General features: G+C 34.4%; 1 protein-coding gene, 2 long non-coding RNA genes and 1 other non-coding gene across 20 annotated transcripts in view; 3 read left to right on the forward strand and 1 right to left on the reverse strand.

Annotated features, from left to right (window-relative positions):
* LOC144377075 (uncharacterized) overlaps positions 1–24,784 on the forward strand; it is a 121,283-nt gene that overhangs the window by 47,479 nt on the left and 49,020 nt on the right. For 2 of the 3 annotated variants that reach the window (XR_013437707.1, XR_013437706.1), the window contains exon 2: positions 3,089–3,245. The exons of the other annotated variant lie outside the window; for it this stretch is intronic. This is a non-coding gene — a long non-coding RNA (uncharacterized LOC144377075). The remainder of the gene's footprint in view (positions 1–3,088; positions 3,246–24,784) is intronic. 3 annotated transcript variants of the gene reach the window in all.
* The window catches only part of Prmt3 (protein arginine methyltransferase 3), a 149,514-nt gene that overhangs the window by 35,753 nt on the left and 88,977 nt on the right, over positions 1–24,784 (reverse strand). For all 15 annotated transcript variants that reach the window (XR_013437699.1, XR_013437698.1, XR_013437696.1 and 12 more), the window contains 2 exons: positions 3,656–3,706; positions 3,373–3,460 (listed from right to left, as the gene is read on the reverse strand). Coding sequence is in view for 4 of the 15 variants with exons in the window: in XM_078046345.1 (XP_077902471.1) it covers positions 3,373–3,460; positions 3,656–3,706 (139 nt within the window). In the remaining 11 variants the exon portion in view is untranslated. The remainder of the gene's footprint in view (positions 1–3,372; positions 3,461–3,655; positions 3,707–24,784) is intronic.
* On the forward strand, positions 1,130–1,202 carry Trnat-ugu (transfer RNA threonine (anticodon UGU)). The gene has a single exon. It is a non-coding gene; the product is annotated as a tRNA-Thr (tRNA).
* LOC144377076 (uncharacterized) lies at positions 13,872–16,939 on the forward strand. The gene is made up of 3 exons (XR_013437709.1): positions 13,872–14,307; positions 15,065–15,181; positions 16,503–16,939. It is a non-coding gene; the product is annotated as an uncharacterized LOC144377076 (long non-coding RNA).

Below are 24,784 nucleotides of genomic sequence, written 5' to 3' on the forward strand. Positions count from 1 at the left end.
TATTAAATTTTTATCCCTAAGATTTAATTTGTCTTGATGTTGCTATAAATGATATTTTCTTTGGGTCTGGGGATGTGGCTTATCCGTAGTGCGTTTGCCTGGCATGCTCGGGGCACTGGGTTTGATCCTTAGCACCATATGCAAATAAAATAAAGATGTTGTGTCCACCGAAAACTAAAAAATAAATATTAAAAAATTCTCTCTTTCTCTAAAAAAAAAAAAACTTCACAATACATCTTCATTTTCTTTAATCTTCTATCATTGTTAAATATTTTATTTCCCCATGTTTTGAAACTCACAATATTTTTTGCTTTAGCTAGTCAATTCTCTTTTAAGAAATTAAATAAATGAGAAAGCAGCCTCTTTCTTCTATGTATTCAAACATTCATGATTTATGTCATTTTCCACTTTTTTTTTTTTTGCTTTGTGATTTTCTATTTCCACTTGAAACACTTAGTTTGGTGTATCTTGTATTGCCAATATGTAAAGTACCCCCCCACCCCCACAAATTATGTTTCTTCTAGATATAGAATCCAGATTGCCAATTTCTAATTTCTTTCAGATGATTCTTGAAAACATCATCTGACTCTACATAGTTTCTGATAAGTATTTTGAGGTTACTTTTTTTTTTGTCCCTCTCTACATGTTTCACTTTTCCTTAGCTCATGGTTAAGGGCTTTTAGTTTCTAAAAGATTTTTGCTGATCAGCAATTCGTGTATCGTAGGTTTTTTTTTTTGTGTGTGTGTGTGTTTATTACAAAATTTCTTAAATCTGGGTTAGAGCTTTTATCAAATGTAAGAAAATTTGACCACTTATTTCATCAACTGTATTTTCTGTCCCTATATCCTTTTTTTTCATGCCTTTGTTCTTCCACCTTCTTTCACTGAATCCTATTATGACCCTTAGGATAGTGTTTGGTATTTTTCCACACGTTATTATGAATGCAGTTTTTAAAAAATAAAAATCCTTTTCCCTTTCTGTTTAAATCTTCAAGTTTGTTCATATTTTCTTTGGCCACAAATTCCATCAAATATCATTTTCACTTCAGATATTCTAGAAGTTCCATTTGTATTTAAATGATCTTCTCATATTCTCCTTGCTACATTCATAAAAATGTAGTTGGAGGCTGGGGATATAGCTCAGTTGGTAGAGTGTTTGTCTTGTATGCACAAGACCCTGGGTTCAATCCCCAGAATCACCAAAAAAAAAAAAAAAAAAAAAAGTAGTTGGTATTTACTCAAACATGCTTATCTGTCAATTCCATTGTTTCAGGTTCTGTTTCTCGCAAATGATATTTTCCAATACTCAATGTCTGAATGCTGGACTTCAAGAATTTTTAAGTGTCTAAGTTTTACTGCTTTCCTTTGTTGCCACTAACTTAGTTTTAGTTTTTTCAGTGCTCATTTTTAAGCTTTGGTAAAAAGTGTCCATATACCCTTTATGTGAATCCAGAATGCAGTCTTTCTGGACTGTATTCAATAGATTCCAGAAGGACCAGGCCTTTATACAAACCATCCCTAGAGGAAAGGCTAGTGCTACCCTTAAAAAAAAATGAGGTGGCAAAATGGTTAGTATAAAAAAGTAACATTTTTCAAGTTTCCAAACATTAATGTAATGCAAATAACAGAGCTACAGAAAAACAAAAACAAAAAGGAAGAATCTAAAAGGACTTTATTTGTGAGCTGGGGTTGTGGCTCAGTGGTAGAGCGCTTGCCTAGCACGTGAGAAAATCTGGGTTTGATCCTCAGCACCACATAAAAATAAAATAAAGATATTGTGTCCATTTACAACTAACTAACTAAATAAGTAAATAAATAAAAGGACTTTATTTGTGTCCGCCTCACTTCAGTTTTGCTGTACTCTAGATTTCTGGAGACTGAAAATGACACTATCAAGGTCTTATTTCCATAGCATTCAGCTTCAAAGCTGCAGCTTTTCACTAGTAGTGTTTATTTGCATCTATTATTCAATTTATAGATCAATACGAAATCTAACCTATCTTGGAATTTCATGAAAAAGAAACAGATTAGGAAAATGACCATTTAAAGCTCACCATTCATTTAGCTCTGTCAAATCTTAACATTCTGTCCCAGCTAATTTTTTGCATATATGTTATAGGAGAGACTGTTCAGAATATATGCCAAGAAAAAAAAAATTGCTGGGCTGCAGGGATGGCACATTTAGATCTAACTTGATGGTATCAAACTGTTCATTCAATTACACCTACTAAAACTAACGGAAAAGAGCATGAAAATTTAATTGGACTACATTATTGCCAGCAATTCGCATTGTTAAATTTTATGGAATTTTTTCCCCCACCAAACCGATGGATGAGAAAGTGTTTCACGATTCTAGTTATTTGGCCTCTCCCTAGTTACCAGTGATATGGAATCTCTTTTCATTGAATTTTGTGTAATGAGCATTCCTGTCCTTCAGAAGGCTTTCAGTTAAGGTGGAATAAGACTTTCATTATAAAAGGATAAGAAATTTCATAATCAAATTCTAATTTTTGTAGTTAAGTGTGTGGTATATGATAACTACAGGTGCAAATACAAATAAACAATCAATGAGGTTAAAACAAAGGAATACAGAATTTGATCAGCCCTTGAACTGAGTAAGATATAAACAGATGGACCAGAGAGGAGATACTGGAGAGAATTCCAGACAAATGTATACTGAATATATAACTACTGAACATTAGTTTTAAAAAAATAAAAATCCTTTTTATTTTTATCTTAATTTAGTATTATTAAAGTTCATTACATTTTAGATACCAAGAGAGAATTGAAATACTATTTATAATAATGCCATAAGTATATAACTATACTTCTATTGGTGATATGTCTCTTTAATCATTTAGAAAATGAAAATATTTTTAGTTACATTTGCATCTTATTAAATACTAGTTATTGCCTAAAGAAATATTTGGAATTATTTTGCGGTATTTTAGAGCAATATAATATTCCCTATTAGGTACAAATTACCTTAAAATTAAAGTACCTTTTTTTTTTTTTTTTTGAAAGTCGCCATTCTGGCTTTATTTATAGCAACCATCAACTTTTTTTTTTTTAAATATTTATTTTTTAGGTTTGGATGGACACAACACAATGCCTTTATTTTTATGTGGTGCTGAGAATGGAACCCGGCTCCCGCCCATGCTAGGGGAGTGCTCCACCACTGAGCCACAATTCCAGCCCTAAAGTACAAATTTAAATGATATTGCTGTCTAAGATTTATGTAGACGGTAAGTTCTAATAACATCTTAGATCAGTTATAATATAAAGTACAGTAGGCACATAAAGAATGGCTGCAAAATGAATACTGTTTACTTTAGAATGAATAAGATACTTTCCCCTTCTTTCCTTTCTTACCTGCTTTAACTGAAAATGGCTTTTCCAGTAGAAACACTGTTTGTTTCCAGTGTGTTTTGGTACTCTGGGGGCCCGTGGAGAACATGACCTACATTGGTAAAGTTTAAAAGTATCTGATGAAGTACAAGATTTTTAATATCATGGTACATTAATCTACTAAATCAAATACGAGTTCCAATTGCTTACAACAGCAAAATTCTTATGATCAAACACCTTAGGGCACAAAAATAAAATACAATGTACTCTGCATAATTAATTCTTATGAATAACTCATGATACTTACCTTGTTATGGCAATTCTTCTCAAAATATATATCAAAGTAGCCAGCAATTGCCTGTTTAAAAAAAAAGAATATAAATGATTAAACTAATTACATGATGTAATTAGTCTCAAGACATGGCAAATTGAAAACCACTTCAAAGACCAGATACCTCTTAAAATTATAAAAAGTCATTATCCTGGGAAAGATGTAAAAATGAAGTAATATCACTTGTCTTTTCCCCACAGAAACACACTAATAAATGTAACAAGGTTAATCAATCAATATATATATTTTTTATTAGAAAAATGGTCAAGCAGACTACCAAAAGCAAGAGACCAGGGAAAGGAAGGGGTTTGGCCAGTCCATGGATGACTGCACTTTCCAACTGGGATGCAGATGTGTGGTTTAAGCCACTGTGGACCTCCATCTCTAGTGAGGTCTCCAGACAATGAAGCTGTAGGACAGACCCCAAGATAGACCAGCAGAAGCACTAGTAAGCCAAGTCCTGTCTAGACTGCAGGATCATAAATGATTGTGGCTTCAAGCTACTACATCTTGTGATGTGTTAATGCACATCAATAAACAATGGAAATGTAGTCTTATACAAAGCCATTTCATGTAATTTCTTCTGGTCTAGTGAATCCAATTTTAAAGTCAAGTACTAGGAATATTTGTGATGGAATCAAGAAATAATTTTTAAATGTTACCAATTTTCTGAAAATATAATACAAACAAATAATAGTACTGAAATAAAATTTATGTTTAAACAAATACCCAAAGGAAAACCTCCTAAGTTAATTCCTGGGGTCCCTGTGATAGTTTTAAATTAAAATTTAAATTAATCATTGCTTTTTCTTTCATTAATGGAACTAGCTTGACATATTCTATGTTCAAAACTGGCATTAAATTAAGCTTAAAAAGTGTTAAAAACCAGACATTGATTATTGAAAATTTACTATGAAACTAATTTGTGTACTCTGCTGCTCTTGCTAAGAATGTGAAATTTTATTGATCTTGTAGGGTTAATATGGATTGGGTCCAAAGCAAATTCAATATTTAACCTTAAAGTTCATTACATTTTAGATACCAAGAGAGAATTGAAATACTATTTATAATAATACCAAACAGAGGTATAAAATGATGTGGTCCTGAGCAACAGTCTGTTTTATTTATTCCTATATGTCTACCTGATTCACCACTATATTCTTAGTGCCCAGAGCAGTCCCAGTTCTATAGTACACAATAACTATTTGCTGAATGAATGTGCTTATTATGTATACATAATTCTATAACAGTACTTACCACACTATATTACAGTCTTTCCTGAGACCGCAATTTATTTAAGAGCAGGACTGAGGTGTAACTTATATTTCTATGCCCCAACCTAGCACAATGTTATATAGTAGGTTCTCAAAAAAATTTAATAAGATTTTTATTCTTTGATATTTTTTTAAAAATATTTTTTTAAGGTGTAGTTGAGCACAATACCTTTATTTTATTTATTTATTTTTTATGTGGTGCTGAGGGATCAAAACCAGCACCTCATGTATGTGCTGGGTGAGTGCTCTACCACTGAGCCACAACCCCAATCCCTATTCTTTAATCTCTTAAATATAACTAGTGCTACTACGTAATCAGGATAATTTATTAAGTAACTGTCTTTTGCATATTAAGCAGCTACAAATTATTTACATATACACCAACAAATGAACATAAGATAAAGCAGGAAATTTATAAAAGAAAAATCAAATGATTAATAAGCATGTGAAAAAATGCTTGACCTATGTAGAAAGAAAAACCAGATAAAAATTCTCCACAGAGAGAAAAAGGGCTAAATACTGAGCTAACTTTTAATGGTCAATGATTTAATAGATCATGACAACATAACACAACTTCTGAAGAGCTTCCAGGATGCTGGATGCATCCATGTGCCAGGAGGGTGGCACAGCATAACTCCATGAGGACAGAACTCCTGGTCCTGGATCCTATCGTTTCTTTTATAATAAACCAGTAAAAGTAAAGTGTTTCTTTGAATTCTGTGAACCACTATAGATAATGATTGATACAGAGGAGGGCATTGAGAAACCCTTGATTTGTAGTCAACTTGGACAGAATTGTGGGTAACGTGGGGACCCACTATGTGTGACTGGTGACTGAGGAGGGAGTCAGTCTTGTAGGACTGAGTAGTCCTTAACCTGTGGAATCTGCTCTAAATTGGGTAGTGTCAGAACTGAATTGTAGGACACTCGGTGTCACAAAGAATTGGAAAAGTGGTTCTTGGTGTGAAAATCCAAACATTGTGTTGGACTTGTGGCCAGTGGAGAAATGCTTTTTCTTGATACACTATTGCTTTTTCTTGATACACTATTTGGCAATCAAATGTAGTCCTTGTTTTTCTGGGCTCAATAGCTCATGTCTGTAATCCCATTGCTTGAAAGGCCAGGGGAGGCAGGTGGACCACAGGTTCACAGGCAGCCTCAGCAACTTAGTGAAACCCTTTCTCAAAAAATAAAACAAAAAGGGATGAGGATGTGGCTCAGTGATTAAGTGCATCCCTGGGCTTAATCACTAGTAGCAAAAAAAAACCCAAAAACAAACAAACAAAAAAAACTAAAGGTAAATAGTGACTGATATGAAAAAAAAGTCACAATATACTAGCTAAAAAAGCATCTTCATATACAGTATGTATGTATGTATGTTATGGGCACATGTTGTATGTTGTACAAATGTGAATATATGACAGTATGTGTTAGATTTGGAGTATTCATATTCTTATGAATATGAATATGTGCTTATCTATATTGACATTCCCAACATGAATGAAGAAGTTCTATGAAAATGTAATTTTTTAAAAAATATTTATTTTTTAGTTTTAGGTGGACACAAACACAATATCTTTATTTTATTTTTATGTGGTACTGAGGATCGAACCCAGTGCCTCACATGTGCTAGGTGAGCACTCTACCACTTGAGCCACAACCCCGGCCCTGAAAATGTTATTTTTAATAATATTTATAATACCACATGGACAGGTGATATTCAATTCAACTGTTACCTTTGTCTCAGTTCTCACAGTCCTCTCATTCATCTCTATTCCTTCAAGGGCTAACATGTAGTGGGAACTACATGAATTTGGAAAAAAAAAAAGTCACCTCCAACTAGCAATTCTACAAAAACAGTATTTTCCATTGAAAGATTAAAAAAACATAATTGGGAAAAAGAATAAAGTAGGAGAATAAATAATGGAATAGCCATAGTAATAAGAATTATCAAACTACATAATCATATTAAAGACTTTTAGACTCGAGTTTGAAATGCATACGATACATGAAGAGAAATATATTTTAAACTCTGGTGAAAAACAGATAAGCAATACTATGGTAGAATAATTATAGTTATAATCATAGAATACAGGTCTGAAAAGGATAGGCTGATACCTGAGTTCACAACATTAGAAAATAAAAATGAAAGATTTAATTACTTTTGGCCATAAGCATTTGGAAGGGATCTCTCAGAGATAAATCTTAAAATGCATGTACATTCTAGTATGGTTCCCTTTGATATGTACCACACAGGTTCCGACTCCTCAAGCAGCTTTGCCTTCTTAAGGATGTTTGGTTTAGAGTAATACTAGAAATCACTTCCTTAAGCACACACAAGCAGAAAGCAGAAACTGAGGTAAGTTAGGAAAGAGATTCACCTGCAACTAAAATTATTCACAGATAATGATACCTCAGATAGTTACCACTCAGACACTAGCTCTGAAAAACCAAACAGAGGTTCTGGTTTATTTAAAATGGGTATTTATTCTCAAAGGCAAGAAAATTAGAAGGTCCCTTAAAAAAGATAGGGCTTTCTTTACTTTTTGCCTGATAGAAGTTTCCCCTTATCCATGGTTTTGCTTTCTGTTTGTTACCCAGGGTCAACCACCGTCTGGAAATACTAAATAAAAATTCCAGAAATAATTCATTAGTTTTAAAAATCTTATAGTCTATTGTTTTAACTGTCCCGTTTTTATTGTTAATCTCTTACTGTACCAGATTATCCCCTGTCACACTCGCCTCCTCGCTGCACCCAGTACTGGGGATTGAACTCAGGGGTGCTCTATCACTGAGCTACAATCCCTAGTTTTTTTATTAAGATAGCATCTTGCTAAGTTGCTGAGGCTGGCCTCAAATTTGCAATCCTCCTGCCTCAGCTTCCTGGGTAACTGGAATTGTAGGCATGTGCTATCATGTCTGGTGCTGGGCCTAATTTATAAATCAAACTTTATAATAGGTATGGATATATAGGAAAATATATAGTACACATATTGGTACTATTTATGCTTTCAGGAATCCACCAGGGGTCTTGAAACATCTCTCTCAAAGATAAGAGGGGTGGGGACTATTGGATAAGTGGTTCTTAATAGAGATTAAAAAAAAATTAAACTTGACATGGAACCATATAAGCCAATTGACCTAAGGTTCTCATTTTTATTTCTGCAATGCCATTTGAAAGCAATAGTGATATATCCAATTATATATATCAGCTGATTAGAAAAGAAAAATATTTTGTCTTGAGAGTATTACATGTTACTATTTTTTAACTTAATTTCAGGACCTTGTTACATCATTGACAGGTTATCTTTGGTCTCTTAAATTTTTTTTTTTAAATAAACACAACATCTTTATTTTATTCATTTATTTTTATGTGGTGCTAAGGACTGAACCCAGTGCCTCATGAGTGTGAGGCAGGTGCTCTACCACTGAGCCACAATCCCAACCCCATCTTTGGTCTCTTAAATGTTAATTTCAATGAATTTGTACTCTCCCAGTGGAAGTCATTCAAATATAAGAATAAACAACCATAGGAAATGGGAAATGATGACTAATAGGTAATAGCAATAAATAACTGGTCATGTGCTTGGCAAAGATCAAATAAGCTCAGGACTAACCACAGAATAAGCTTCTCTTTTGTCCCACATTAGCATCTTATCAGGGGCACTGGGGATTGCTGAGGGGGGAAAAAAACAGCATTAAGACCAAGTATTTATAGGAGATGGGTTAATCTGTAAAAGGTAAGATGGTAATTAAATTTTACTGAATTATACCACAGTCCGAAAAATAAGTCCCTGAGACTAAGAGAAGGGTGACTGGGTGGAAAATAACTAGTACAAAAATAAAAACTACAATGATAGAAGAAAACAGAATAAAGGAGAACACATGCACATTTCTGGGATAGTTAAGCACTCTTAAAAATTTGTTGAGACTCTCCCACATTTATATTTGCACACAATGGGAAAATGAGCACGTGGCTTTATTGTGTATTCTAAATGTACATAAACATTAGAATACAGTTCTAGAACGAGCTGTTCATCTTTTTTTGTGGATTTCCAAAAAGAAAATAACTATAGTATTTGTAAAGTGAATCATTTAAAAATCTGTTTTAAGTCACATTTTGCATGTTTATTCCATATGTATGAAAGTAAATGCAGTTCATTTTATTCATGTTCACTTGAAGAACAATAACTTTGAATAAAAACAAATTATTTGTTTCATGTATTTTGGTGTAATCAGTCTTTAAAGGGGACACATCATGTGTATGTAACAGAATGGCAACCAATGAAATAAGATCAGACTAGACCTTATGAGGAAGAAGGAAATTAAAAATTATCATTATCACTATCACCTGCAGGGAGTAATTCATCATTTCTGTTCCTCATTGGTATCATGTTCCAACAGCGTGTGGTTACAGCAGATACAATTAGGCAGCTGGCCACAGAAGTAGGAGGATAATGTGCTTTTGATGGAGTTTATCCAAGCATGGAGATAGAGTGCTTGTAACCCATGCAGCAGAATCACTATGACAAAAATACAATTCATTTTTCGTTGAAGTATTTCTTTCAAAGTCTTAATATGGAATTTAAAAGCCAACTGATGTTGAGTCTGAAGTAAGTAAAGAATAAGCATATAAAAGTGATTATTATGGCTTACATAATCATATATAAAATAAAACCAGATGAAAATAGAAACATAAGCTTTACAAGCTGCTGCATGTGTGTGAACTCTGTTAGTAATAACTAGTGTTCAAAATCTACAAATGTGAAAATTTTAATTTCCTCCCAATATTAATTATACCTTAAATTATACCTTTTCTTCTTCAATTAATTTTCTATTTTACCCCAAGAGAAAATTTGCATCTTTGCTTTCTTTCATGATTCCTCTAGGGAACAACAGACATTAAGTGCCATTAACTCCCAAGGGATAATGCCAGATTGAGTGGTGTTTAGAAACCGAACAATATGTAAGTAGCAAAATAGACAAAAGGTCTATAAGTACGGAAGACACTCTTACTGAAGTATTCAATACAATTCAGTTTTAATTTACTTAAAATATTCCCAGACAATAACTGAAACTCCATTTAAATGTATTTGGATTGCTTACTTCTAATTTCAAAACTGCTTATTAGTGATTTTGGGGGGCAAAATGAATCATCTGTTCTGAGTCTAAAACCCAAGTTAACAAAGAGAGAGAGAGAGAAGAGAAAGAGAGGGGGCGGGGGGAGGGAGGGAGGAGTCTTGTTACGTTGCCCAGGCTGGTGCCAAACTTCTGGGTTTAAGTGATTTTCCTCAATCTCCCTAGTAGCTGGGACAATAAGAGTGAGCCACTGTGCCCTGCTAAAACACACAAGTTTTTGACATTTTATAAATTTATACCTCCCATGCCTTAATTGCCCTACATTTCTTCTTTCCAATAAATATTTTATATAGTCCATATTCAGTGAGTTATCAATATTTTGATGTAGCTTGGTGCAGTGGTACACACCTGTAATCCCATGGCTTGGGAGGCTAAGACAGTAGGATCGCCAGTTCAAAGCCAGCCAGCTTCAGTAAAGAGGTGCTAAGCAACTCAGTGAGACCCTGTCTCTAAATAAAATACAAAATAGAGCTGGGGGTGTGGTTCATTCGTTGAGTGCCCCTGAGTTCAAATTCCCAGTACTCCAAAACAAACAAAAAATCTTTTAATGTATAATGTACATGTAGAAAAGTACATTATAAATGCATATCATGGTGAATTTTCAAACTGAATTCAGCTGTGAAACTCACATTCAGATTATGAGACAACACCTTAGCCCTCTGGTAAACTGCTCCTCCTAGTCAATCTTAGGCATCTGCAATTCCACAGGGTAACCACTGTCCTAATTGCTCAGGGCAAAGGTGATCAGTTTTCTCTATTAGTATACTAAGCATAAAGGGAATAATACATTGTGTTTTTGTGATCATTCCTTTTATTATGGCTGTAGATGTTTTTCTGTGACTAATCTCCCTTTAATACAGGGGTACATACCAAGATGTCAGTGGATGCCTGAAACTGGATAGTACTGAGCCCTATAAATACTATATTTTCCATAAATACATGAAGTTTAATTTACCAACAAGGAATGGAAGAGATCAATAATACAATAGAAAAGAAAAAAATACTATAATAAAATTTACTTGAATGTGGGCTCTCAAAATATCTCACTCTTCTTGTGATCTCTGGTAACTGAAATCTTGGAAGGCAAAACGTTAGATAAGAGGGAGTGGAGTTACTGTACACAACTTATCGAGTTTACTGCTGACAGATATTTGAAAAGCAAGTTGCAAGTTTTATGAATAGTGCTATTATAAACTTCTAGTCTGTGTCCTTCGGTGAACTATGAAATCAAGGTTGTTGGGTATGTACTGTGAGTGGAACTATGGGGGTGTATATTTTTACTATTTTTGTTAATCCTTATGACTTGCCTTCCATTTGAGACTTCCATCAGGCACCACTTTCTGTTTGCCTAATGCCCTTTAGTTCCTCACTTCAGTAAAGGTTTCCTGAGTCAAATGCTTTCCTTTCTCTCTTAAATTTTATTTTTGGTATTCTAAAAATATCCTCATTTCAGCTTCAGCTTCATCTTGAAAGGATATTTGAATAGGGAAGAATTCATGTTGGCAGTTATTTTCTTTCAGCACAATTTAGATGCCAATTGTTAAAACGTCTTCGATCTTTTTGATTCCATAGTTCCTGTTGAAAACTCATGTACTAGTTCACTTATTGGTTTTAGAAGGTAATTCCAGTGCCTCACCCAAACCCCAGGGACTGCTTTTAAGATTTTTCCTTGCATTTTGTAGTTTTACTAGAATGTATCTAGAATTTTATTCCTCAAGCCACATTCTTCAGGTGATAGATATCTTAATTGCTCTCACTTTTGAGCTAATTGTGAACAATACTGCTATGAATGTTTATGTTGACACATTTTTACTTCTTAGGTATATACCTAGAGTTGAATGACATTCAAAAATTGTACAATTGAAGTCATTTTGTGCTTTTGAATTGTAGCATGTTATCTTTCAACTGTTTTGATCTTGGCCATCATCTCTTCAATTATTGTTGGTGATATTTTCACCTTCCGTTTGAACTCCCATTTAAATACATATCAAATCTTTGCTGGCATCCACTGTATTTCTTGTACCCTCTGTCTCATCCTTGCATCTGCCTGGATATTTTTTTCTGACCTGAAATCAGATCCATTCCTAAACTCACATTTAATCAGGTTGTAAAATTCTTTTTTCTCAAATATGCTATTTTAAAAAACATTTCCAGTTCTTTGAAGTTAGCAAGCTTGGTTATTTCCAAATCCCTGATAGAAATAACTAATTTCTGTAGTGCTACAGCTGTTTTTAATGCCTATTCTTTTCACCTGATGCTTGATATGGTGTCTTATGCTCACGTGTGACTCATTATATTTAATTATGTTCTGAAATTTTTATTTGAAAAACTGCTTGTAGAAATATTTTGAGGCCTACAATAAATTTGAGGCCTATAATAATTGTCATCTAGAAAGAATTTTGATTTACCTCAGCAAGAAACCTGGAAATACTAGAAAGCTAAGAACGTCTTAACCCAACATTGGGGTTTCAGAATATCCTGGACCATCCAGATGACTTGAACTTGGGTTGCAGGTCATTCCAGGGCTCACTGATCTCTGCTTTGCCCTTATTTTGGGTTCACTTTTTCAGGATTCCTAATGCATAGCACCAGGAAATTAAAAGCGCCTTTCCAAAAAGAAATCTGTGTTTCTGTATTCCTACCCATGTAAGGTTAGCAACAGTACAACACAAATCTTTTTAGTTGTTGCTTCTGCACTGGCAAATGCCTTTCAAGCAAAAGCATCCTGAAATGTCAGTATTATTTCTTTAGATTTTCTTTTCTGCATCTTAGCTGGATAGTGCTTTACTAACTTACTTTTCTGATACCTTCTAATAGATGATATGTTTTCACATTTTGTAGTTGTTCTCAGCAAAAGGGCCTTGCTCCATTTTATGGACCGTCTCATTCTAGAAGACAAATCATTGCCTTTTTTTTTTTTTCCTAGTTAAGGCTTTGTAACACTCTCCCCCACTTTCTAAACTACCCCTCATTTGCAGTCTCAGTTTCACTGTTACTTCCCTGGGCAGCCTTCGGTAATCTCACACAGCAGATTATAATACGTTCACTAACTGTCCTGTACTCCCTCTAACAGCACTCACCATACGCATAATGCTGCTGTTCAGTTACAGATCTTAATAGGCCCTTAAGGGCAGACTCACCACTTCTGTGTTCACCTCTGTAACCTCACTGCCTGAGTTCAATGCTTGGGCACTCTATCTAAATGGTGAAAGCAACTGTGCAGCATAACAATGGCATAAGACAGCCTGAACACTCAGGAACTAGAAAGTCCATAAATATTTGTTATTAAGTAAACTATTTGTTAAATGATAAAGTGATATATGTATATTGTACATGTAGAAAAGTACATTATAAATGCACTCGTGGTGCATTTATACTATTATAGTACTCTTTGAGTGAAAAAATAAATGACCCCTATTTGTAAGTTTGATTCTTACTCAAAACTGATATTAGATCAACTACTTCAAAGTAACATCTCACAACATCTGTAACAACAATCTGTAACTCCCCATGGTGAATATATTGCAAACAGTATTAAGGCTTTCCAGAAGAAGCCATGCCTAAAATAAAACCTTAAGAATTGGGTGGCACGGCGCACGAGAAGTGCCAGGTACGGAACTGGAGCAGGCTGGGTTCCCATGCTTTTGTGATTAGGTCAAGGTATACCCTGGTGTTGTATCATAACTAAAAAGAACAAAGAAAAAAGAAACAAAATCCTTAAGTATGAATAGGATTATCAAAGAAAAGCCAGAGTGTGCTATACCAAGGGTATCTTTTTTTTCTATGCCTTTAATGATAATAAGTTATATGATAAAAATACTATCTATTTAAATGTGTCCTCTTCTTTAAAGGAATGTCTTTGAGGTCACAGAATACATTTTGATGCTTTTATTGTATTCACAGTGTCAGCACAGAAGCTAATACATAGTATTAGTATTCAGTAAATGTTGCTTGAATAAAAAGTGATCTTGAAAAGCTTCTTTTTTTTTTTTCGCTTGTGCTTGCCTTTTAAAAATCTTGCAGTTCACTGCTTCTCTAGATTTCTATCTCCTCTTGCTCCATCACATATCACCAGTTTCTCACTGCTTGATATCAATGCTTTGTTTCCTTATATTCCATTTTTCATGTTGCTGTTCAATGCTCCCTAAAAACTATCCAAGTGAGGATTCCATGTTCCATGTCTAGTTCCTCAAATAGTAGAAGACATTATCAGCGGTAAGTAAGCATATTTTTAATCTTAAAAATACACTGGAACAAAATAGTCAATGTGGTGAAGTTGGAAATCAAAGCAAGTTAGGAATGATGGGATGTGTCTGTAGTCCTAACTATGTGGGAGGCTAAGGCAGGAGGATCACTTCAGCCCAGGAGTTTGAGCCCAGCCTGGGCAACATAATAAGATCCTGGTTCAAGAAAAGAAAAGGCAAAAATGAAAAAGAAATATGACTGTTGCAGAGGTTTAAAAGTGAAAACTATTAAAATTCATTTTTATGGTTAGATAAAATGAATGGGCACTCATTGACCCCACAAAGTGACCACCTATGGGATGGGAGAAAATATTTTTAAAAAACCACACATCTGATAAAGTAGAGTGTACTAAAGTTCTACCAAATGCTAATGGTTTTTACAAGCCTTTAAAGGTATAACTTTAGCCGGGTGTGATAACACACGCCTGTAATCCCAGCAGTTTGAGAGGCTAAGGCAGGAAGATCTTGGGTTTAAAGCCAGGTTCAGCAAAAGCAAGGCACTAAGCAACTCAGTAAGACCTTGTCTCTAAATAAAATACAAAACAGGGCTGGGGATGTGGCTCAGTGGTTGAGTGCCTCTTGGTTCAATCTCCGGTAACAAAACAACAACAAAAAAAGTATAATTTTAGAAATCTAACACTGAAAGAAATTACTTAACAGAAACAAGGAGGAAGACAAAAGATGTGATATATTTTACTTTCTAAAACTTTTCCCCTTTCTTTTTAAAGAAAGACGGTGAACACATGCCAGGCACAGTGGCGCATGCCTGTAATCCCAGCAGCTCAGAAGGCTGAGACAGGAGGATCTCCAGTTCAAAGCCAGCCTCAGCAACCATGAGGTGCTAAGTAAGGCAGTGAGACCTTGTCTCTAAATTAATACAAAATAGGGCTGTGTTATGTGGTTCAGTGGTTGAGTGTCCCTGAGTTCAATCCCCAGTACCCCTTTGTCCACCAAAAAAAAAAAAAAAAAAAAAATCACAAAAAAAACAAAAAACAAACAAAAACCAACCAAGCAACCAACCAAACAAAAAAACATGAAAGAAAGATGCCTAATATGTTCCTGCTAGAGCCTTGTGTAAAGTGTTCAATATCTGGGGTGGGAACTAAGTATTTGGTAGTATTCATTTGTTTTTCATTAGGAACTGCCATTTTCCAAAGAAGGTAATTATACTAAGCTTTAAGTTCTGGCTTACAATTTCAAGTTGGTTTCTTTGTTTTCTTTTTTTTGTTTGTTTTCTTCATTACAATCTCTGGACTATGTTGGGTGAAACAATAACTTACATTTCTGGGGCCTCAGGATTTAGTATGACCCATCCCACATCCATGGGGTTGGATGTTGGATGAAAGAACAAGAGAAGAGAAAAGAGCAATCAATTGACTATGCTGGTGTAGTCTTTAGAGAGAGCCCAGGATATCATTTGTTAAAAAAAGGACATTCTGTAAGTTATGTGACTGTATTAGTGATCTAAAATTAAAACCAATTCTTAATAAAACTGTAGGCAAGAGGGATGTGGTTTTGCTCTAAGAAGCAGCTGATTTGCACAAATGCAATATTCTGAAAGAATGGAGAATTTTTCTTAGTACATTAGATATTCAGGGGTATAGATAAGGTCTGACAGTTTTCACTGCATGTACATACCCCTGTTCATAAAGAAATGGGTCTTTGATGTGGTTCTTAAAGGCAAGTCAGGTAGGCTTATTCAATCCTGCTGGAATAAATAAATCACATCTATAAAACCACAGTCCTAAATCCTTATAAGCAAATGGATATGTTAAAAATGAAACAATAAAGCAGAACAAACAATGCTTTCTTTAAGAATGCAGCCTGACAGGAAAGTGAAATATTAATTAGATCATATATTGAGCCTTTTCTATGTGCCATGCAGAGTAGTAAACATGTGTCTAGTTTATCTCATTTAGCATTCAACAATAATTATATCTGAGATATTATTTTATTTATGCTTCTGAGATAAACAAAACTAAAGTTTAGAGAAGTTAAATACATGATCCAAAATCATGCTGGTAAACTCAGGTTCTGTGGATCTGCTTTTATCTACAGAGATAAATTACCACTGTAAATTTTCCTCTTCAACTTTATTTTCATCTGTTTAAACGGGAAGGGCTTTTAGAAAACTTTTTCATTTCAAGATTTTTTTTTCTCTTTCAGTTTTCTTGAAAACAAACGAACAAACAAAAAGATGGACTGACTCGTTTTGGCAAATGTAAAATACATTCTGACCTAACTGGCATGAGACAAAAATTTATTTTTCCAATTCTCAACTCATTTTTACATGAGGACTGATCCTTCCTGTCAACACATATGCTGGAAACATTGGGTATTTGGGGATTTTCAGAAGATTTGAACGTCAATATACACACGGACATGTTCAAAAGAAATTTGACCTGGGAAGATTGATTCCTTATAGATCACTACTCCAGGAATGACTACTCAAATCAAAGAGGAAAATACCTGGTCAAACTCATTTATCATCACAATCTAAAGATGCTAACTGGCAGTGTCTCTGATAAGTCTAGGGAGAGCTCCCAGCATCTGTAATCAAGAGTCCACTATTATTGATTATGTAATAAAAAGCCATTCTTATGCTTCTTGCTATCTTGAGTTGGATGTTTAGTCCAGCTTTAGTATCATTATTTCTTTTAAAACTAAGACACTGCTGATCTCAAGCAAAATCCTCTACCTATCTGGTGAGCATGATGTAAAACTTAAGAATTTCAAGACTACACTCAAGTTGCTTCAGAACAACTTGATTCAAATATGGTTAAAACTCAATCTGGAGACTTTAGAATTGGTGTGAGCAAATTTGATTAAAAAAAAAAAAGGCAGCTTCAGAGGCATTATCTATATCATGCTTTCAAAGTAGGACCAGGTATGTGAATCTCTATGAACAAGTTATTTTTCTTGACTTCAGTGGTCCTCATTTTGTAGACTTGGCATTCTTCTTCTTCTTTAAATATCTGACCTATACTTTTTTTAATCTTTATTTTTATTTGTTTAATTTTTTATGTGGTGCTGAGGATTGAACCCAGAACCTCACATGTGGGAGGCAAGCGCTTTACCACTGAGCTACAACTCCAGCCCCTGAATTCTTGATAAGTAGGAATAATGATTCTTTCCATTACTGAATGAACAAAGACCTAAGTTAATACAGTGTAGAAGTATAATTGACTTTAATTTTTTTTTCTTATTGGTAGCTTCAAGGACAGAGTAGAGTATAAAAATTGAGAGGAGGGCTGAGGTTGTGGCTCAGCGGTAGAGCACTCGCCTAGCATGTGCAAGGCCCTGGGTTTGATCCTCAGCACCCCGTAAAAATAAATAAAAATAAAGGTATTGTGTTCAACTACAACTAAAAGGCAAATATTAAAAACAAAAGAATAAGAAAATTAAAAAAATTGAGAGGAAACTAAACATGAAAATAGATAAAAGAAATGCAGATTTTAAAAAGGCTAAAATCCTCTACAACCAGGGACTGTTTAGAAGACTTTCTCTCAGGAACTGGGAAAAAGAAGGATAAAAGAAGATAAAGTAGAAGTAAATTTTCTCAGAAATGCAATGGCAAAAGTTGTCATTTCTTTGGTTGGGATCCAGATACAGGGGATGGTTTATAATAGAGTGCTATGTTGTATTAAAAATATATACTTTAAAAGACCAGTTACATCACATGCAGTTAAACATATGATTTCTTTCTCTTTTTATTTTTGGTTAACAATAATTGAACTCAAGGGGCTCACCACTGAGTAACAACCCCCTTCTGTCTTTTTTTTTTTTTTTTGAGACATGGTCTTACTGAATTGCTTTGTTCCCCGCTAAGTTGCTGAGGCAGGCTTTCAACTTGTGATCCTCCTGCTTTAGGCTCTGGAGCCATTGGTGTTATACATGTAAGGCACTGTGCCCAGCAAATATGTAATTTCTTACTTGAGAAATATATTTAAGCTGATAACAACTAAAGAAACAGCAGTTTCTCATGCTCATTTTGGGCACATGTTCACTAAATAAAAAGGAACATCTAATACTAATTACGCCATTACTTCTCTCATAGATTTTTTTTTAACTGAATGCTTATAGTTAACTTATATTAGTATTTGTACATAATACTGCTCTACTGTATTTGCTTTGTAAAAATAAGCTTTTAGAATCTGATGATCTAAGAAGTAACAGGTTAAAATTAAGATCCTGGTTCAAAAGCAATTTATGTAATTTTATAACTGCTTAAAGTGTGTTATTAAGCAGTGTCAGCATATTTTGTGGGTATTTTCAAAATACTCTTCCACAGAATATTCTAGTTTTACTCACATATGTCACAAGTCTGACCTGACAAGATAGGTCACAAAACAATACTCCAATTCCCTACTGGATATGATTACTTACGTATTTCTAAGGCATTTCAAATTGCACATGCTAAAAACCAAGCTCCTGATCCTCACCTCTAACCTACTTCCAGTCATCTTAAAAGACAGTACCATAATTCTTCTCATGGTATAAGTGAGAAACCTTTGAGTTATAACTCTTACTTCTGTTCCACATTTCCCATTACTTAATTCTTCTCCAATCCTATCAATTCCTGAATATATCCACTTTTCCTCCATCTTCACTAAAACTACGTTCATGTAAGTCATTGCCATTTCTTCCCTGAGCTACTTCTAATAGCCTATGCATTAATTAACCTCTTGCATCCACTCTAGTCTATTTTTTCTCTACATTCTAGCAGTAGTCTTTCTAAAGTGATCACTCCATCTCTTCTTATAAAACATATTATTTCCCATGATTTGGACAGTTCTCCACTTCTTTAAACAGTATGGTCTATATGTCCCAGCCATATTAAGTTTAAAAAAAATTAATATATTAACTGCACATATTAATGGGGCTCATACAGACACATTTTCAGACACTCATATAGCATGCATTGATCAAATCCAGCCACTTTTCCCTTATACCCTTCCCAAGCCCTAGAAATCACCAGTCTACTTTCAAATCAACTTTGAAAAAAGTTTCACATGAAAGAGAGCATGTGGTTGTCATTCTGTGTCTGATTATTTTACTTAACATAATATCCTTCAGTTTTGTTTATCTTGCTACAAGCAACAGGATGTCATTCTTATTTATGGCTGAATAATACTTCATTATATCACATTTTCTTTATTCACCCATCTGCTGATGGGCACCAATGAGGTTGGTTTCACATCATAGCTACTGTGAATAGTTCATAAACAGTTGTGTAGGAATCTCTTTGTTATGCTGAGCTCATTTCCTTTAGATACATACCCAGACATGGTAGTTCTATCTTCAATTTTTTTAGGAATCTTCATATTTTTCCCCATAATGATTGTATTCATTTACATTACCTACCACCAACAGTGTATAAGAGTTCTTTTTTCCACATACTTACCAGCATTTATTATTATTTTTCATAACAGCTATTCTAGCTGCAGTGAGAGAGTATTTCATTGTAGCCTTGATTTGAGTTTCCTGGAGGGATAAATACTTTGAGCATTTTTTCAAATATTTGTTGGCTATCTATTTTTTTTTTCTTTTGAGCAGTGTCTGTTCAAATAATTTACCCATTTTTACTTGGACCTTTTAAAATTAAGTTTGGGTTCTTTACACATTTTGGATATTAACTGTCAAATGAATAGCTGGCAAATATTTTCTTCCATTCTGTTTTGCTGTGTGAAACATCTGAGTGTTTCCTTTGTTGTGAAGAAGCTTTTAAGTTTCATGCAATCTTATTTGTCAATTTCTGCTTTTGTTTCTGTCCTTTTGGGCTACTATCCAGAAAAATCATTATATCTTTGAGTTATTTTCCCTAGTAATTTCAGGTCTTGGTTTTGATCCACTTTGATATTTATAGAATGATAGGTGTCAAGTTTCAATCTTCTGAACGTGGATACCCAGTTGTCCCAGAATCATTTGTTAAAGAAATAGTCCTTTCTCTAATATATGCTTTTCGCACCTTTGTTGAGTATCGGTTGTAGATGTGTGCATTTATTTCTAGAATCTTTATTCTGTTCCACAGGTCTATGTGTCTGCTTTCATGCCAATACCATGTTGTTTTGGGTACCACTGCTTTGTGGTGTGTCTTGAAATAAGGTATTGGGATGCTTCCATCTATGTTCTTTTTGTTCAAGATTGCTTGGGCTACCTAGGGTATTTGTGCTTCCATGTGGACTTCAGGATCTTTTTTTCTAATTCTGTGAAGAATTTCATTGTCCTTTTGATGAGTATTACATTAGATATGCAGACTGCTTCGGGTAGTAGGGAAATTTTAATAATAATGATTCTTCTAATCTATGAATATAGGAATATATATGGGAATATAAATATATTTTTGTGTCTTCAATTTCTTTCATCAGTGTTTTATAATTTTCATTGTAGAGGTCTTTTACTTTCTTGGGTAAGTTTATTCTTAGGTATCTTTCCTTTTTTGTAGCTATTGGGAATAGGATCGCTTATATAATTACTTTCTCAGCAAATTCCTTACTGGCGTATAGAGAAGCTACTGATTTTTCTATGTTCATTTTGTAGGCTGCTACTCTACTCAATTCATTTATCAGTTCTAACAGTCTGGTGGAGTCTTTAAGTCTTTCTCTGTATAGAATCATGTTATCTACAAACAGGGATAATTGGCTTTGTCCCTTCTGTTTGTCTTTTCTCTTGCCTGCTTGGGCTGAAAACTTCTGGTACTGGACTTAACAAGAGCAGAGAGAGTAGACACCCTTGTCTTTTTCCTGGTGGTAGTGTCCAGAGAATGCTAGAGTTTTTCGGTTCCTTGTACCCATCAACTCTGGCCACTACTAGGGGGACATTTTTTGGTTAACTTTTTTGGTCCTGTGTATTGAACCCCAGGGCACTTTGCCACTGAGCAACATCCTCAGCACTTTTTATTTTGAGACAGGGTGTTGCTAAGGCTGGCCTTCAACTCACAATCCTCCTCCCTCAGCATCCCACGTTGCTAGGATTATAGACATGAGCCACCACACACTGCTTTGGTAAACTTTTTAACTTGAGTAATACATGCATGCAAAAATTAGAGTTCTTTTGGTCAATGTAAGAATAATTGTCTTTTAAAATAAGTGCACTATTAAAGTGTTTATAAAATACATAAGCAAAGGGCTGGAGATGTACCTCAGTGGCAGAGTGCTTTTCTAGTCTGGGTTTGAGTCCCAGCAGTGCATGAACAAAAAAACACACACAGAAGTGAATAAATTATCAGTACATAGCTCAGTGTCTGTTTCATAATGAACATATATGTATAACCACTTTCCAATCAAGATAGGAATCACTCTTAATACCCCAGAAACCTCTATCATGCTCCCTTTCATTTAGTCTTCCTACAAATGATAACTACTATTCTGATGTCAACCATCATGTTAGTTTAGACTTTGTGTGAAATTTAAATATTAATATTTTATCTGGCTTTCCCCCTCTTTTTAAATGAATCATGTGCCTGTAAAACTCATCCATGTTGTAGTGTACAATTAATCTCATCTTTTTTCATTGCAGTTTCTCTATAAATATACTACATTATTTATACTAAATTCTGTTGATGAATGTTTGGATTATTTCTAGTTTGGGGCTATTATAAAGAAAGCTGCAATGGACATTCTTGTAATTTGATTTTGGCAAAGATAGGAATATATTTCTGTTGTATCTGGTTTTTCTTCTATGACTAAAATGATTAAGTTACAGGATAAGCAAGTATTCAGCTTCGTTAGCTACATTCAGGTGCTGGGTTGAATAGGAACAACTGTAGATCAGTGCCAATACCTCTGCTCCCTCACTCTTTACATTTCTTAGAATACTGTCATAGTGAGATTCTTCTTCTTTTTTTTTGGTTGTGCTAGGGATTGAACCCAGGGCCTTGTGCATGCAAAGCAAGCACTCTACCAAGTGAGCTACATCCCCAGCCCCTACAGTGAGATTCTTTAAAAAATAAATCCCCACTAACTGTATTTCTGTATTGATATTTCAATACATTTTTGTATTGATTTAACAATACAGAAATTCCTCAAAAGACTTGGCATGGAACCACCACATGACCCAACTATACCACTTCTCAGCATTTACCTTGAAGAATTAAAGTCATCTTGCTACAGTGATATATGTGCACCCATGTTTATAGCAGCACAATTCACATTAGCTAAATTATGGAATTGGTCTAGGTGTCTACTGATGGATGAATGGATAAAGAAAATGTATAGATTTTTATTCAGCAGTAAGAAAAATGAAAGTATCATTTACAGGAAATGGATGGAACTAGAGACCATCATGTTAAGTGAAATAACTCCAAGTTGGTTAAGGGTTGTTATGTTTTCTCTCATATGCAGAAAGCTAGAGAGGAAAACAAAAAAGAAAGGTGGGGTAGATCTTCAAAAAATCAAAGGGAGGTGAGAAAAGGGAGCAAAGGATGGGAGCGGGTCAGGGAGAGCGTTGGGGAGTGCTAATGGTCAAATTATATTGTTGTAGTGTGTGCATGTACAAATATGTAACAACATATTCCATCAGTATGTACAACATAATGTACCAATACAAAATGTGCGGAAACAATAAAGTGGAGCAGTAAAAGAAAATTCCCTACTATGTAAAAATTTCAAGCATAAATAAAATTACAGAACCTTTGAGTACCTATTACCTATATTCATCAATAACTAGTATTTGGCATATTTACTTAATCTATTTTCTATTCTCCCTGTTCTTTTCTTCTGCTGAACTGTTCTGAAGCAAATATTTCACATCAAGTCATTTGTTTCCAACATACTTTATCAGTTTGCCTTTAATAAACATGGACATTTTCTTAGGTAACAACTATGCCCTTATCACAAAACCCAAATTCTTAATAATTATTTAGTATTATCCAATATCCATAGGGTGAATTTTATTATCTGCCTCTCCCATTAATGTCTTGTGAACAGAGAAACTGTTTTTGCCTTGTTATTATATTCCCAATGCTTCACAGCTCTTGGCACATAACAGTACTCAGAGAACATTTCCTGAGAATAAATGAAGAGACAGAAGTGTTCTTGCTATCATCTAAGCCCAACTATAAAGGTTTGGGGCTCAGAGAAGAGTAGACATGAAGACCATGCTCTAGGTCATATAGTCATTTGCACAAGGAAAAACCTGAAACCAACTGTGGAGGTGAAATCACATAATTAGAAATGCTCTCCCTCAGACATAAAATTTACTTAATGAAGCCTTTTAAAATTTATGCCAGATGTCCCACTAAAATCTCTGATGCAAGTTCAAGACAAATCTTACTAATTCCAAGCAGCACAGATGTGTCTTAATAATTAGTTTCTTTAGCTGATTAGCTTTGCAAGGTCAAAGTAAGGTCAATTTACACCAAAAAGTATGTGGAGCTGATTTAACACCCAGGAATGAGTTTGGAATTAGTAGGTTTCTACTGTCAAGAAGTTTTTCAAAAGTCTTGAAAGAAGATTTAAAGAATCCAACTGCAAAGATACAGGCTCATTTTTAAGTCATTAAATTAAAAGCTTAAATAAAAAGATGAAAAAGTACTATAACTAAGAAACTATGAGTAAACATTTTAAAGTTTCTTTTCATAGCAACTGCATTAGTTTTAAAAAACTCACTCAAAGACCTATTTTGACTCTATCCAAAGTTAAATACTGGTGCCTTTTAAATCTTTCTACCATTTATCAAATATATTATTAAAATAAAAGCACTGAATTGAGAAGTAACAGTTTATTTTTAGTTCTCTGACTTTTGTTTACTTTCATTTATTTTTCTTAACTTTAAAAAGTCCTAAATAGGCAGGTCCAGATTGATTGTTCAGATTGAATTTTAGAAACAAGTCCCTGAATAAATTCTTTTTTAATTAGGATATAGAGGGTCACAAAAGACCTTTACTCTGATGTAACCAAACAACAACAACCAAATTAAAAAACAAAACAAAACCCCAAAACCCTACAAAAACTAGATATACTTAACAATCATGTTTTTCATTAAAAAGACAGAAGATCTTTGAAGGCTAAGAAGTCTAAATGTACTACTTTCATGAGGTGTGTTGAGGTGTTTCTTTGTTGTGCAGAAACAGAGTGGCTGTCATACATGAAGACAAATGCTGGGGCCATGGGGTGGTGGGAGGGTAGATAGCAGGTGGAGAGAGTGTATAAATGGCAACAATGCTCAGAAACAGGAACTCTGCAGAGATGAGATGCCAGCTAACTTTCAATAGACAGGCATGGGTTTTAAGTGCATTGGAATTTGGGGAATCCCCAAGTCACCTGCGCAAACCAACTCTCCCTCATGTTACTCATGAAGACACGAAGACATGGATGGAGTTAAGATTGTGCTACAAAGCAGGAAGAGAGGGAGGTTTCTGGTGGTGCTTGGATCTCAAGCCCAAACCATCTGTAACCACACAGGTCATTATCATCACTTCAGAAATTTATTCTTCCTCTGTTATTCCA

The sequence above is a fragment of the Ictidomys tridecemlineatus genome, chromosome 4 (genome assembly GCF_052094955.1).
Source record: "Ictidomys tridecemlineatus isolate mIctTri1 chromosome 4, mIctTri1.hap1, whole genome shotgun sequence".
NCBI lineage: Eukaryota > Metazoa > Chordata > Mammalia > Rodentia > Sciuridae > Ictidomys > Ictidomys tridecemlineatus.